This window comes from Rhinatrema bivittatum, chromosome 13, assembly GCF_901001135.1.
Source record: "Rhinatrema bivittatum chromosome 13, aRhiBiv1.1, whole genome shotgun sequence".
Classification (NCBI taxonomy): domain Eukaryota; kingdom Metazoa; phylum Chordata; class Amphibia; order Gymnophiona; family Rhinatrematidae; genus Rhinatrema; species Rhinatrema bivittatum.
In genome coordinates, this window is record NC_042627.1 from 8,231,886 (window position 1) to 8,247,972 (window position 16,087).

Sequence of the window (16,087 nt, forward strand, 5' to 3'; positions counted from 1 at the left end):
GACTTGCTGGATGAACAGAGCTCACGAGGAAGGGTGTAGGGAGGAGATAGATAATGAGGAGATGCAGAATAAATGCATTTGTAGGCAAGTAAGAGAAGCTTGAACTGTATGCGAAAGTGGATGGGAAGTCAATGTGGCAACTTGAGAAGAGCGGTTACCTGGTCCTAGTGACATTGGAGACAGATAAGTCATTCAGCTGAATTTTGAACAGATTGCAAAGGAGAATGACAGATGAGCAGGAGGCCTGAAAGGAGCATGTTGCAGTAGTCTAAGCAGGAGGTGATGAAAGAGTAGATGAGTGTTGAGGTGGTATGCTCAGGAAGGAGAGGATGAATCTTAGTGATGTTATAAAGGAAGAACTGACACCCTTAAGCAGTGTTTTGAATTTGCATGGAGATGATTGCAAGGTTACGGACTGAGAGAACCGGGAGGGTGAGGGCGCCATCCCCAGGGGACAGAAAAGAGGGGTTTGGGAAGGGGGAGGAAACAAGAAATTCTGTCTTGGCCATGGTTAAGTGTAAGGTGGCAGCAGGACATCCAGGTGGTGATGTCAGACAAGAAGGCTGAGATTTGGGTCTGGATTTGTGGTGAAATTTTAGGTGTAGAGAGGAAAATCTGGGAGTCATCAGCATAAAAGAGGGACTGAAAGTCAAAGAAGGAGATCAGAGCACCAAGGGAAGAAGTATAAATAAAAGAGCGAAGAGAACCCACTGACTGAGAGAGGGATAGCAGTGGAAGAACTACCACCAGAGGGTACAGAAAAACTACGATGAGAGAGAGAGTGAGATAAGAAAATAAATCAAGATAGAGCCGAGTCCTGAAATTCGATCCAGTACAACCTGTCAAGGCATCGAGCCTTGCTCAATCGAAAGGAATCCTGAGCCAACTATTGATTGTGAGGCGCTAGCCAATTATTTTGACTCCAAAATTAAGACACTGTCAGGCTTTCAAGCCAGATGTAATTAGTACTGAACCTCCTTCCTCTGATTCTGAATGCAATCCACTTTGAAGAGCCTGAAAAGCAGACTATAAATCTAATACTAATAATAACTGCTTACTGCTTTTACTCGATGAAGGAGCTGAGTTGGGTTTTAGATCCCTGCCCTGAAAGTCTGATTAAACCTGCCAAGACTTCTTTGGTTTAGATACTTTCTACAGTAATTAATGGTTAATTTTGGTGAAAGCTTTGTGCCTCCAGTTTGGAAGAAAGCAAGTGTGAAAGCTTGCTGGGCAGACTGGATGGACCGTTTGGTCTTCTTCTGCCGTCATTTCTATGTTTCTATATTGTACGCCCTAACCTTAAGAAAGATCCTGATCACTTCTCCAGCTATCATCCAATTTCTAATCTCACTTTTGTGAGTAAACTAATTGAACAGGCTATTCTTTTCCAATTAATTAATGGAGACTTTGCTGAAGGAAAGGATGGTGAACTGTCTACAATCTGGTAAGATGCAGGTCCTGAGGCAGCATGGATTCACCTGGGGAAGGTCCTGTCAGATAATCGAATTGATTTTTGATTCGGTGACTAGAGAGATGTAACTTATTGAATTTCAGCAAAGCTTTCGATATGTGGCATAGATTGCAAACTGGTTGACAGACAAGAGACAGCGTGTAATGGTAAATGGAACCTACTCTGAAGAGAGAATGGTGTTAAGTGGAGTGCCACAGGGATCGGAATTGGGACTGGTTCTGTTCAATATCTTTGCAAGCGACATTGCGGAAGGGATAAAAGGTAAAGTTTGTCTATTTGCAGATGATACCAAGATCTGCAATAAAATGGACATGCCTGAAGGTTAGAGAGAATGAAAAATGATTTAAGAAAGCTTGAAGACTGGTCGAGTATTTCACAGCTGGGATTCAATGCCAAGAAGTGCAGAGTCTTGCATCTGGGGTGCGGTAATCCAAAAGAACTGTCGGGGGGGGGGGGGGGGGGGGGGGGGGGGGGGGGGTGAAAGACTAATGTGCATGGACTGAAAGTGTCTGCCAATCAAGGTGGCAAGGCAATAGCTAAAGCCAGAAGAATGCTGGGCTGCATAGAGAGAGGAATAACCAGTATGAAAAAGGAGGTGATAATCCCCTTGTACAGGTCCTTGGTGAGGCCTCACCTGGAGTACTGTGTTCATACTGGAGCCCATATCTCAAAAAGATAGGAGAGAGGATGGGAGGCGGTTGCAGAGAAGGGCAATCAAAATGGTGTGGGGTCTGTATCAGAAGACTTATGAGGCGAGGCTGAAGGATCTGAATATGTATACCCTGGAAGAGAGGAGGTGCAGGGGAGATAGGATACTGACTTTCACCCACCTGAAAGGATTTAATGATGCACCAACTTTGAACCTTTTCAGTTGGAAAGGAAACAGAAGAACTAGGGGTCACAAAATGAAAATCCACGGGGGGGGAAACATTTTTTCACAGAGAGGGTGGTGGATGCCTGGAATTCCCTTCTGAAGAGGTGGTGAGGACGAAAACAGTAAACAAATTCAAAAGAGAATGGGATAAACACTGTGGATCTCTAAAGGAATGAGAATGAGAATGAAGAAAAGGGTGCATGGGAGTAACTTGTGCGAGGCAGCAGTTAGGACCCTTAACCAGAAAGCATGGGGGATTACTACTCTCAACCAATTAGCCTTGATGATTTTGACACAACCGCAACATCTCCGCTCTGATGGTTGGGCAGCAGAAAAAGGGGTATTGGTTGGGGGGTAACCTGCACAGAGCGGCAGTTACTATCATAAGAAATTTGCTGTGCAGAATGGATGGACCATTTGGTCCTTTTCTGTCATCATTACTATTTATTGATTGATTGATTGATTGATGGGTTTTTGTATACCGTCACTTGGGTTCCATCGTAACGGTTCACAACAATAAATAATAATGCACAATAAATATACTAAAATCAACTTCCTAGGACTACAAAATAAAACAAATTACAACCATTCGAATAATACGTTAGGAGTTTGCATTCCAGTGAGGAAACGTTCTCTTTCTGCCCTTCTTTGAGGATTGCTCATTTAGTAGAGACCTGCACGCAAGCATTTTCAAGAGCAGGGCCCACTTTTCTGGAGCTCGCTTCCTTTGCCTGTTTGACAAGAGTCTGATTACTTTGGTTTCAGGCAAAATGTGAAATCTTTGTATTTTCGGCAAGCTTTTGCTTAATCCACTGGTGTTTCTTTTACCTGTGCTGGGCTTGCAGAAATATCCCGAGTGCTTTTTGGGAGGACTTATGTTTATATCTTTGTTTTATGCACTATTTGTTGGGCAGGGTTATTAATTTATGTGCTTTTATTTTTGTGCGGTTTGTATCTTGCTAGGAAGCTAGCAGGCTAAAAATGCTTGTAAATAATAAATACTCAGCAGCCTGAATGGCTAGTGGAGTCCCAAAACTCGTGATATTATGGTGGGACAGAGTGCCACATTTATCTCGATATTTCTCTCATGGTCATGATGGTGCACAGGTACCTGCTATCAATCAGTTGGGTGTACGGTACAGGGGTCAAGTTCTTATTTACAGTCCAGATACAACTGGCAGCTCACGCCAGCAACCCATGATCAAGAATATGCGCCAGTAAAGCAAGTCATCAGCCTGTAAAGCCTTTTGCTCCCCTGCACTCCTCCCACTGTCACTCCTTGTGACCTTGTGCAAGCCACTCCATCTCCCGCTGCCTTGGCTACCCACTTTGATGGCAAGCTCTTGGGGGCAGGGACCTTTTGTACTTGAATTCTAAAGACATGCCATAACCTGCCTTGAGCATTATTTGGCAGAGTGGGATAAAAATCAAAATGATGACGATGACGATGATTCTAGGTTGCCAGCACCCAGTAAAACTCCCACTGTGCCACCAGCCTGCCACGTGAGCCGGGGCCACGGGACTGAAGGAAAGGCTTCTGCCTGCTGACCTTGCTCTGCGTTTTTTTGCTGCCACGCTGCTCCCCGCTCTTATTTTGCACCGGGAGTGCATGGAAGAGGCGGGGGTGGTACTGAGGGGTTCTCAGGCGGCTCGCCTTTATAAGCATTCCCCGGCTGGACCCCTCTTACGGCAGTCATTTCTGTTCTAAGAGTATTTTTACCTGGTTCCCAAGGGTGTCTTTTTGAAATGAAGCCCATTGCATTAAAAGCCCTGGGAAATATTCCTGTAGACTTTCCGAACTTTCCTTTCTCCTGTGATCTCAAGCGCGCATTCGGAAGAGGAGATCTGCACCTCGAAGCTTTTCTGATCTAGGAACAAACCCAAGTCAGAAGCGGAGACGCCCGGCACTGAAATGCTCTAACGCTGGAGCAGAATCATAGGCGCATGGCACTGTAACAGGTATACAAAGTCCCTTAAACATGGGAGATGTACGGCACAAAATCAGTAATACTTATCAAACCTTTTACCGTTCCGTAAGGCAACTGCCTCAGAACATCCAGCAAAAATATTCACAGAAAAACCATTTTACAAATCTCAACTGTTGGCTAATTAAAACCAATAAGAAAGACATTCATGGGAGACTCTGATTAAGCATGAGGTCCACAGAGAAGTTTGGATATTTGTTTAGTGCTTCCCGTACTATTGCATTTTAAGTGGTGAGGTGATATTAGTAATAAAACATGGAATGGTTGTTTCAGTTTTGCTATTTTGACCTAAGATGCCTGCACTGTAGTGAGCTCAGCCTCCATTGCTACCATGGGAATGCGTTTACCGTCGTGTACTTAAATATATACCATTACCATGGGAAGAGGGTTAAATCCACACTGTAAGCAGGCGATAGGAATTCTTCCAGACCTGGGAACTCTCTGGCTTTTACTCGGGGAATTTGCATCAATTGCCAGGTCTGTTTACTGCTCCGGCTGCTCCCCTTCAGTTAGGAGAGGGGGTAAGTCTATGGCACCAAATTCCATAGCTTAATTGTTCATTGACTGAAAAAAATACCTTTTGATTTAAATCTGCTCCTACTTAGTTTCATGGACGTTCCTCTAGTCCTGGTATATTTGATACAGTAAATAACCATTCCTTACCAGCCTCTAGTGCGGCACTCAGGATTTTATAAACCTCGCTCTGTCATGTCCCCTTCTCAGTCCTCTCTTCTCCAAGCTGAAGAGCCCTAACCTGTTTAGCCTTTATTTCAGAAGGCAGTCAATCCCCTCTATTATATTTTTTGCCCTTCTCTACCTTCTCTACTTCTGCTTTATCTTTCTTAGGATGGGGTTGACCAGAACTGCACACAGGACTCAAGGTGAGGTTGCACCAGGAATTGAGCGAGAGGCATTGGGATATTCCCTCTTTTGTTTTCGATTCTTTTCCAAATAATTCCTAACATTCCAGTTGCCTTTTTGGCTGCTGCTACACATTGAGCTGACCATTTCAATGCACTTTCCAACAGGACTCCTAAGTTTCTGGGATAAATCCTTGGCAGTATAGACAGGAATAACTGGGCAGACTGGAAGGGTCAATTATCCTTTTTCTGCCATCATCTACCTTGTTAAATCTTTTTGGTAACAACACCTGCACTGCAATATCACCCATCCTACAGTGCTAAGAGACCAAACAGTGGTTTGATCCTGCTCAGAGCTGCATCTGCCTTTATTCCTGCTTTGGTGAAGAGAGGTGGCTAAAGCAAGGACATGGGACCTGTTTAAATGATTTTGTACAGCGCTCTGTACAGCCATGGAGCTCCAGTAATATTATAATTTGTATTGTGTGCTGCTAAGGCTTCGGTGGTGCCCCCATAGGAATAACTGCACTATGGAGTGTTAATCCTACAGCACTTAGTCTAATACCTCATGTCGAAGCGATAGCAATATCACAGCAATAATACTGCCCTATAGTGCACCGAGCCCATAGCAGCAGCACTACCCTATAGTGCATCATCTCATTGTGTGCCGACCCCAGATCACGATGCTAACAAAGCAGCATGAGTTTAGTGCATACAGTGGAGGTAGGTGCACAGAATGAATTACACACAGGCGTGCTTATGGGTGTGACTCGGGATATCCTGGCAGGGCTTCTCCCATAGCAGCACTACCCTATAGTGCATCATCTCATTGTGTGCAGACCCCAGATCACTATGCTAACAAAGCAGCATGAGTTTAGAGATATGCATGCAGTGAAGGTAGGTGCACAGAATGAATTACACACAGGCGTGCTTATGGGTGTGACTCGGGATATCCTGGCAGGGCTTCTCCCCTGCCTTGCAGCACTACCCTATAGTGCATCATCTCATTGTGTGCTGACCCCAGATCACTGTGCTAACAAAGCAGCATGAGTTTAGTGCATACAGTGGAGATAGGTGCACAGAATGAATTACACACAGGCGTGCTTATGGGTGTGACTCGGGATATCCTGGCAGGGCTTCTCCCCTGCCTTGCAGCGTCGTTTGCATCGGCTCTTACCCGCCGAGGATGCCCAAGCCGCGTACAATGTACACTCACCATCAGCTGTAAATAATATCTAACAGCAAACAGAGAACAAGACACAGGCGAGGAAGGCAGGCAGGTTCCACCTGAGAAGTGCCCGGCTGCTCCGGATCCTCTGCGCTCGGACAGCACTGGCTCCCTCGCACAATTCCCCAGCACACAGGCGAGAACGGGAACTAACCAGCCCCAGCCAGAGAACTTTTCACAGGGTTACCCCACGACGCACCGCAGCCGGAGGCCACCCGGGCCCACACTTACCCCACAAAGTAAGCGATGATCAGGAGCTGCACCGCACGGTTTATCACGCCGATGGTCCAGCTTTTCACCACCACCGACTTGGTGGTTTCGTAGGTGAAAAAGTTGGCAACGCAGGTCATTCTCACTCCGCGGATGGCGCTGCTGCTGCTGCTGCTGCCAGGTAAAGCTACCTTCTCCGCCTGTGGCTTGGAGTGCCCTCCCCACCCTCCGCTTCTCTCTCTCTCCTCTACACACTTGGGGGCCTCTCTCTGTCTCTCCTCTTAGTCTGTCTTTTGCCCCCAGGGCTCAGCTCACAGATCCCTGCGCTGGGATAACCCTGCAGGCAGGAGGAGGAGTAGGGAGAGGCAGATTCATTTACTCCCACGCTTGCTGCTTTTCTGCTTTGCTTTCCTCTCAGGCGGGATGTCCTCCTTTGTATTACTATCAAGGGTCTGCTTTGAAAGGGGGGGGGGCTCTGCTTTCTCTCAGTGATGTCATTACATGGGAAGTGTGGAGGGGGGGGGGGGGGGGGGGGGGGGGGGGGGAGAGGTGCCTGGGAATTACGGGCGAGGCTGCCAGATGCTGCTGCTCCTGCTGCTGGAATCTCCTCGCTCTTTAATCCCAGCAGATTCGCAAGCTTTTAGTTTTTCCATTTTAAACAGTAATGTGCGATGTAATTATGCTTGATTACAGCATGAGCACAGTGCCTTGCCTCCCGTATTATGCCAGGAATATACAGTATCTTCTTCTTATCCAGCAAGAATACATCACCTACTGTGACGGGAATCTATTTTACTTCGCTCTCATTAAAAGCAGTAGTAGGTTTCACGTTTACAAAGTAACGATGGTAATTTACATTCAGGGCTCCATAGTCAGCAGCTCTGCTGGTCACCCGGATCCATTATTCGAGCTGATCGGTGCTGTGCCGCTGAATATAGCCGGCTATCTTAAGCTTAGCCGCGTAAGTTGATCCAGCTTAACTTTAGGGCAGCCCTGTGGCCCCGCCCAGAGTATCGGAGTCGGCTGCGAGACTTATTCAGCAAACTCGGCTCCTCCCCATTCCGCACATTCTTTGCCTTAAATACTTAGCGGGATAAGTGACTTATCTAGGTAAGTGGCACCCGCCAGCCCTAGCCGAATATTCAGCAGCACCACTTAGCTGGATAAAAGGTAGCGGTAGTGCCAGTGAATAGACCCAGTTCTCTGGATAAGCCTCCTTGGATCCTCCTCTTAGACCTGCGTCTAGCCTCCAAGTCCTCCAGAGGGAAAAAGCATCCCAACGACTCCTCTCCCAGAAACCTAAGCCAAGAGGCCTGGGGCAGGCACTTGGAATGGGGGCACTGTAACGTCTGGCCAGCCAAGGGATGGCCCTGCGTCCAGCCGCGCTTCCCCTCCATGCTGCTGACTCCGCCCATGGCAAGGACACCGCCATTCCCTGGGCTGCTAATGTGACTCCTAGGGGTGCATGTCCACCATGCACCGACATCAGGTCCTGTGGTGGGAAACTCTTCAGCGGCAGCTCCTGTTGATGTCACGCGGCGGGGTAGTTAAACCCCAGCCATGGTTACCCCCGTGCCTCAGCAACAGGTCCCCTGCATCCTTGTCTCGCCAGCCTGTTCTACGGAAGGCCAAGTCCTACCGGCCCCCAGAACTCAACGGCTCAACCTGGGGGGGGGGGGGGGGGGGGATGGGAGTTGGTTGGGCAGAAGATCAGCTCCAGTCCTGTCCTGCAGCCCCTGCACCGCCTCTGTGGTGGTGCTTCTGACTCCAGCCTGCCAGTCCTTGACAAAAAGGCAACAGTGCAAATATTCCACTGGGCCCTAAAATACCAATTGAATTTTACTATTAATTGCTATTGAATTTTAGGGTTAGCCACATTGATTTATAAATTACATCAAAACCTAAACTAACCAATACACCTCCTATTTAGAAAATAGAGCAAGCTTCCTACACAGAGCCTGCAGACTAACAGAATCCCTCAGCTCGATCACACGTGCAGAACACAGGCCCTCACCAAATACCGAATTAGAGACAAATTATAAATAGAAACCTGCAGACAAAAACGTAATTCTTCTTTGTGGTCCAGTCCAGCTTCCACCCTCCCCCCTCCTGTTCCCTGCATGCAGGAGGGGAGGGGCTGAATTAGGGAGCAGAGTGGATTTTCTCTGCTTTGCTCTGAGCTCCCTCTGCTCTAGGCTTACCCCCTCCCCTCCGCTCTCCTTCCCTGCAGGCTGACTGAGGGGAGGGGAGGGGTTAGAGCAGGACACACAGGGGCTTCCCCCTGCCACCTGAGATTCTGGGTGCTGGGCCCTGTGTGTTCGTTCAATGCCCAGAGGTAAAAGCAGCCGTGCAGATGATGCTCCCCTGAGTCTGACGCCCAGGGCTGCCACTCCACTTGCCTTCTTCCCCACCCCTGGTCACAGCACTGGTTATTCCCCACAAAAGGCTCTGTGATCCTGGCCGCTTCCAGTGTGACTTAGGTAATAATGCTAGAAGGTACTTCTACGCTACTCAGCGCAGGTCAGCCTTATTACCCAAGTAACGTTGCAAGCGACTGGGATTGCATAGCAGAGCCAGCCAGGCAGGAGGAGAGGGCAGATGTTCAAGGTAGCGAGTGGGTGAAAGGGTGTCTGCATGAGAGGGGGTGAGAGGGTGTCTGCATGAGAGGGGGTGAGAGGGTGTCTGCATGCGAGTGGGTGAGAGGGTGTCTGCATGGGAGGGTGTCTGCATGCGAGTGGGTGAGAGGGTGTCTGCATGCGAGTGGGTGAGAGGGTGTCTGCATCAAAGGGTAGATGTTCAAGGTAGCGAGTGGGTGAGAGGGTGTCTGCACGGGAGGGGGTGAGAGGGCGTCTGCACGGGAGGGTGTATGCATGCAAGTGGGTGAGAGGGCGTCTGCATAAGAGGGTGTCTGCATGGGAGGGGGTGAGAGGGTGTCTGCACAGGAGGGTGTCTGCATGCAAGTGGGTGAGAGGGTGTCTGCACGGGAGGGTGTCTGCATGCAAGTGGGTGAGAGGGTGTCTGCATGGGAGGGTGTCTGCATGCGAGTGGGTGAGAGGGTGTCTGCATGAGAGGGTGTCTGCATGCGAGTGGGTGAGAGGGTGTCTGCATGGGAGGGTGTCTGCATGCGAGTGGGTGAGAGGGTGTCTGCATCAAAGGGTAGATGTTCAAGGTAGCGAGTGGGTGAGAGGGTGTCTGCACGGGAGGGGGTGAGAGGGCGTCTGCACAGGAGGATGTATGCATGCAAGTGGGTGAGAGGGTGTCTGCATCAGAGGGTGTCTGCATGCGAGTGGGTGAGAGGGTGTCTGCATGGGAGGGTGTCTGCATGCGAGTGGGTGAGAGGGTGTCTGCATCAGAGGGTAGATGTTCAAGGTAGCGAGTGGGTGAGAGGGTGTCTGCACGGGAGGGGGTGAGAGGGCATCTGCACGGGAGGGTGTATGCATGCAAGTGGGTGAGAGGGTGTCTGCATCAGAGGGTGTCTGCATGCGAGTGGGTGAGAGGGTGTCTGCACGGGAGGGTGACTGCATGCGAGTGGGTGAGAGGGTGTCTGCATCAGAGGGTAGATGTTCAAGGTAGCGAGTGGGTGAGAGGGTGTCTGCACGGGAGGGGGTGAGAGGGCGTCTGCACGGGAGGGTGTATGCATGCAAGTGGGTGAGAGGGTGTCTGCATCAGAGGGTGTCTGCATGCGAGTGGGTGAGAGGGTGTCTGCATGGGAGGGTGTCTGCATGCGAGTGGGTGAGAGGGTGTCTGCATCAAAGGGTAGATGTTCAAGGTAGCGAGTGGGTGAGAGGGTGTCTGCACGGGAGGGGGTGAGAGGGGCGTCTGCACGGGAGGGTGTATGCATGCAAGTGGGTGAGAGGGTGTCTGCATCAGAGGGTGTCTGCATGCGAGTGGGTGAGAGGGTGTCTGCATGGGAGGGTGTCTGCATGCGAGTGGGTGAGAGGGTGTCTGCATCAGAGGGTAGATGTTCAAGGTAGCGAGTGGGTGAGAGGGTGTCTGCACGGGAGGGGGTGAGAGGGCGTCTGCACGGGAGGGTGTATGCATGCAAGTGGGTGAGAGGGTGTCTGCATCAGAGGGTGTCTGCATGCGAGTGGGTGAGAGGGTGTCTGCATCAAAGGGTAGATGTTCAAGGTAGCGAGTGGGTGAGAGGGTGTCTGCACGGGAGGGGGTGAGAGGGCGTCTGCACGGGAGGGTGTATGCATGCAAGTGGGTGAGAGGGTGTCTGCATCAGAGGGTGTCTGCATGCGAGTGGGTGAGAGGGTGTCTGCATCAGAGGGTAGATGTTCAAGGTAGCGAGTGGGTGAGAGGGTGTCTGCACGGGAGGGGGTGAGAGGGCGTCTGCACGGGAGGGTGTATGCATGCAAGTGGGTGAGAGGGCGTCTGCACGGGAGGGTGTATGCATGCAAGTGGGTGAGAGGGTGTCTGCATCAGAGGGTGTCTGCATGCGAGTGGGTGAGAGGGTGTCTGCATCAGAGGGTGTCTGCATGCGAGTGGGTGAGAGGGTGTCTGCATCAGAGGGTAGATGTTCAAGGTAGCGAGTGGGTGAGAGGGTGTCTGCACGGGAGGGGGTGAGAGTGTGTCTGCACGGGAGGGGGTGAGAGGGTGTCTGCATGGGAGGGGGTTATATAGTTGTTTGGGGGGGAGACACCTTCAAAAGAGAGGCTGTACCTAATGGTGCCTTCCCAATTATTCTAAACTGCCCGTCCTTAGCTAAAGGAGTTAAGAGGGTAATATGAATCCCAGGGGGTCATTACATCTCTAACCCCCTCCTTCTCTCAGCCCTAATGATCCTGACCCTGCATCCCCAGCTCCCGCATGAATTCCCCAGCGGTCCTTAAGCCCCCCATGTTTAAACCTCTATCCCCCCTAGTGATCCTTGAGCCCTTCCCTCTTCCTGGAAAATGACCTTCTCCAGCAGCTCTCCCTCCTGGGCCAGTAACGTGCAGGCCCCTCTCCTGTGGGGGGTGGGAGCGGGGTGGGGTGGCACCGTCTGCTATCCCCAGTGTCCGTGGGCAGGGGGTATGGAGCATGCGCTTTGCCTCCTTGGGAATGAAAGAAAGGGAGCAATGCCACATGTGCTCTCCTCACTCATTCTCTCCTCACTTCCCTCTCCCCTCCACCTCTTCCCATCACTTTACTCACAGACTCCCCCTCCTCTAATCATCCCACTCACATCTCACAGTTCCCTTTGATCCCTTCCCTCGCACCCTGCAGCAGCTTTGATCCTCTGACTCGCACGTTTCCCCCTCTCCCCCCACATAAACCCACAGCTTCTCCAAGCTTTTCACTCTTTTTTCCTCCCACATCCGATCCCTCGCTCTCCTTTCATTACTTCGGATACCTTCACTTGGCTCCCTTCATTCACTTCTTGGCCCTTTTCGCCCTCACGGATGTGATCACCAGCAGCAGAGGCGGCAGCGCCTGATAAGCAGAAGCAGTGGGGCTGACAGGCAATCACCCCCTGTCTTTTTATTTTATCTCCACTGTTGTCCCTCACAGCCTTCTAAATTGTGCTGGGAAATTGCAAAAAAAAGAAAGCCATAGAGCTACCCCTGTCTCGGTAGCACCAACACTCTCTCTTCTTATCTGCTTTCTCCAAGGGCTGGGGGAGGCAGGCCCGGCGCGTCCCATTAGGCAAACTAAGTGGTCGCCTAGGGCGCCAACCATTAGGGGGCACCGAAGAGCAGCCGTGTGGGGCTGCGAGAGGAGCCTGTCCCGCTCGCGGCAGGGAGGAGTAGAGACTCGGCGGGCCGCGAGTGACGCTCATCCTGCTCGTGGCCCAGAGGAGCACGGAATTGGCCCATCCTGCTTGTGGCTGAGAAAAAGCGCACGAGCGGCGAGCCACGAGCGGCATCCCAGCGCATGGGGCTGGGGGCGGAACCGGAGGGGCAGAAGGTTCTCCTAGGGTGCCTACTACCCTTGCACCAGCCCCAGGGGGAGGGGGCTCATACTGGCTCCGCCTTCTCGGGTCCCAGTAAAAAGGTGGCAGAACGCTGTTCTGGCTTCTTCTTGAAGAAACGAAGCCCTCAGTAATGGATACAAAAAGGGGCTGACAGCACAGATTTGAAAGTTGTGAGCAATGGTGCCGTTCATCGAGGCCAGGGATGAAGCCTTTGCAATTGGCACCGCTGCTCACAAGTTTCAAACTTGTTCTGATTCAAACCCATTTCGTGTCTGTTCTTTGCTCTGCAATGTCTGCTTCAGTATCTCCCCTTCCCCTTCTGTCACAACGAGCAGCACCGAGATTTGAACTCTGGCTTCCCTGGTTTGTCCAACTGGACTAACGCCAGAGTTTCCTCGATTTAACTCCCAATTCAAAAAAAAAATCTATCAAAGCCACCAACAGCGTTTCTGCCCCATGATTTCTCCCGAAACCATATTGTTGTTTATTCAAAACAGTCTTCTCCTGCAAACATTCATTCAACTGCAGTACCACACACGTCTCTAAATGTTTTCCCAATGTAGGCACATTTGAGATAGCTCTAAAGCTGGACACTAAATCTGACGCTAATGTCGTTCCTGTTCACTGGTTGAGTAGTTGCTGCCTTAAGTTGAACTTGGGGACTCTTCCCTGTCCTAGTGATTCTATTAATTATCAACCTGATAACATTCTGCAGGCCTCTGATTACAGAAAAGGTCAAGAGTCCAACCTAGAGGACTGCAATTTACCAATTACAACACAGTTAGTTCCACCTTAAACACAAACCATTTATCGCCTGGCTGCCTCTCTTAACTCTTCTCTTTGCCAGGGCACTAACCAGCTGTAAGAGGGCCCTCACTTTTTCCCGTTCTCTCTCTCTCTCTCTCTAGTGGACTTTCTTCTGATAATCCCTCCATTCAGTGCACAACCAAAGGGGTGGCCTTCCATATGGAACGGACCATTGCAGTCCCTAATACTGATGTCCGAACGAAATTATATAACCTAATGAAACACAGGTACCAGCGCCGGACATAATTCGATTTTATAACGGGTTAAATTATCTCCTAACGGTATTAATAGCAGTCACCTTCGATTCCTCCCCGTACAGCTGCAGTCTTTCAGTGGATCCTGTGTCCAGAACAGAACCAAGGCTACAGATGGATCATTCCTATTCCCTTGTGGAACCAAATAATAACACACAAATAGTACCCCAAGACCCATGAGGCACATCTTTGTCTTTGCTGGAAAATATAAACAGTGAAAGGGTCAATAAGTGAAAAAAACTCACACTTTTCTCACTGATGCACACAGAGAGCCATGGCTTTTCCACAGGAAATTACTAAATTAATATCTACTCATTTTCCCATTGTCATTTAGTTTAGGGGCAGGACTCCCTTTTTTCTCACCGCTACTACTGTTTGTACTTCTGACAGGCTGGACTGGCTCTGCAGGAACACCCAGTCTTCTGTCTACCATTCCCTCCTTCCCTTTTGATGTGGCAGTATGGTTAGGGATGTACTGGATAAGGAATGAATGTGTGAAGTAAGGCTTTGCTTCTGAAAGATCATGAAGGGGCATCAGCTCATTGATCCTTTCCTGTAGGGGGGAACCCTTTGGGGAACTGAAGGTAGGGCATATGAATCCCTTAGTCATCATTTTGAGTGAGGACAGCCCTTACCCTTCATAAGATCCGGGTGGTGGAGACAAGAATCACTTGGGAGTTCTGGTTTGGGAGATTTAAATGCCTGAATGGCTTCTGTCACTGGTGTGGATAATGAATGGACCCTGCCCCTAAGGGGCATCTTTCTTGGAAGCAGATCACATGGGCAGCCATCAGAGCTGTGAAGGGGCAGGATATTCTTGCTGCATGCTTCGGTAACAGTTGTGTGCTGGAGCAGCCAGCCTGCAGGTCAAGCGAGATTGCCTGGATCACCGTGACTGATGGCAGGATCCAAGAGGGACAGTACTGCTAACAGGAAGAGCCCCAGTGGAAAATTTGCAATGTACCCCACTTTACAGCAGGTTGGTGGAGCCTCAGCCAGTCCACCCTGTGAATGATGGGGCCTGGCTCAGCGCTACTTTATCTGGACTCTCTCTCAGCGCTACTATGTTTGGATTCCTGCTCCTCAGGACTCCCCACGGCAATCCTACATTGGGGGATCTTGCTCCAGTGCTTCTACCCATCAAGACCTGGCTCAGCGCTGTTCTGCCGGACTGTGTCTCATTGTCCCCGCTCCTCGGGGCACTCCCCAGCGCTTCTACTACAGAAGGTCCTGTCATCGCATTGCCGCATCTCGAGCTGTACCTCTGCACTGCTCCTCTCCTGGTACCTGCTACAGCGGGTTCCCCGCTGAATAGGGGCTACAGCGGGTTCCCCGCTGTAGCCCCTATTCAGCATAGCACAGTTCAAGCCTCCGCACCTCCTCATCTCGAGGCCATCCCCAGGTGGCCCTGCGCTACAGTCTTCAGAGCTACAGGGGGCTCTTGCATCCCTTGAGACTCTCTCTCCTCCTCCCTCCGAGAGTGCTCCGGTCTTGGACTGTGCCTAACCTCTCCGACACTCTCTGCACCCACTCGCCTGCTCTCTCCGGGACCAGCCACACAGAGGTGCTCCTAAGTCCGGCCGGCCCCGGCACCCCAAGGGCTCAACCTGCGGGGAACGAGGGCCAGTACCGGCGAAGTCCCAGCTCGCCTCTGTTCCCGGCCAGCCTCGCCTCCCGACGGTGGGGACCTGTGGGGCCCGACCCCACCTCCGGCCAAGGGTCCACAATTCCTAACAACGGGGGTGGCAGAAGGACATTGGAATGTCACCTCCCAAATCCAAATCTAAAGGAAATGGGTGACGGGGATAACAAAAGTCAGCTGAATAAGGCACAAAAGAAGTCAAGAAGAGCACTAACCTGAAAGAGAAAAGCTGGAAAGCTATGAGCACAAATGTTCATAGCCTGGGCAATAAAATCCCAGACCTGCAAGCCCTAATGGTGGAGGTGGACTTGGACGTTGTTGCTGTCACGGAGACGTTGGTTCATGGATTCTCATGATTGGGATACGGCAATTCCGGGCTATAACTTGTTAAGGACAGAGAGGTCAGAAAAGGGGAAGGAGGGGCTCTTTATGGTCTAAAACAATATCCAAGCAACTGAACTGCAAGGAATATGGGGTAGAGAATTTAATTTAATTCAATTTAAAACTTTTAAATTAAATTAGAGAAGAAGCATTGTGGGTAATTCTAAAAAAAAAGAGATGATGGTGCATCCATTTTTACTGGAGTGGTTTACAGGCCTCCGACTCAAACGGAAGAACTAGACAGAGATCTGGTTGAAGACATTCAAAAGGTGGGAAAGAAGGGAGAAGTGGTGATTGTTGGAGATTTTAATCTTCCAGACAGACCGCACGCCCTGCAAGGGGCTCTGTTCAAAAAATGTTAATGGAACCCACGAGGGAGGGAGCTACACTCGACCTAGTGCTCACTAATGGGGAGAATGTCTCCAATGTCCGGTGGGTGACCACCTCAGCACCAGTGATCAAACGGTATGGTCTGA

At 50.4% G+C, this 16,087-nt stretch overlaps 1 protein-coding gene across 1 annotated transcript in view; it reads right to left on the reverse strand.

The window, feature by feature from the left end:
- P2RX3 (purinergic receptor P2X 3) overlaps positions 1 to 6,902 on the reverse strand; it is a 49,881-nt gene extending 42,979 nt beyond the window's left edge. The window contains exon 1 of the mRNA XM_029575763.1: positions 6,650 to 6,902. Coding sequence (XP_029431623.1) covers positions 6,650 to 6,768 — 119 coding nt within the window. The 5' untranslated portion in view covers positions 6,769 to 6,902. The remainder of the gene's footprint in view (positions 1 to 6,649) is intronic.
- Between the last annotated feature and the right edge of the window lie 9,185 nt (positions 6,903 to 16,087).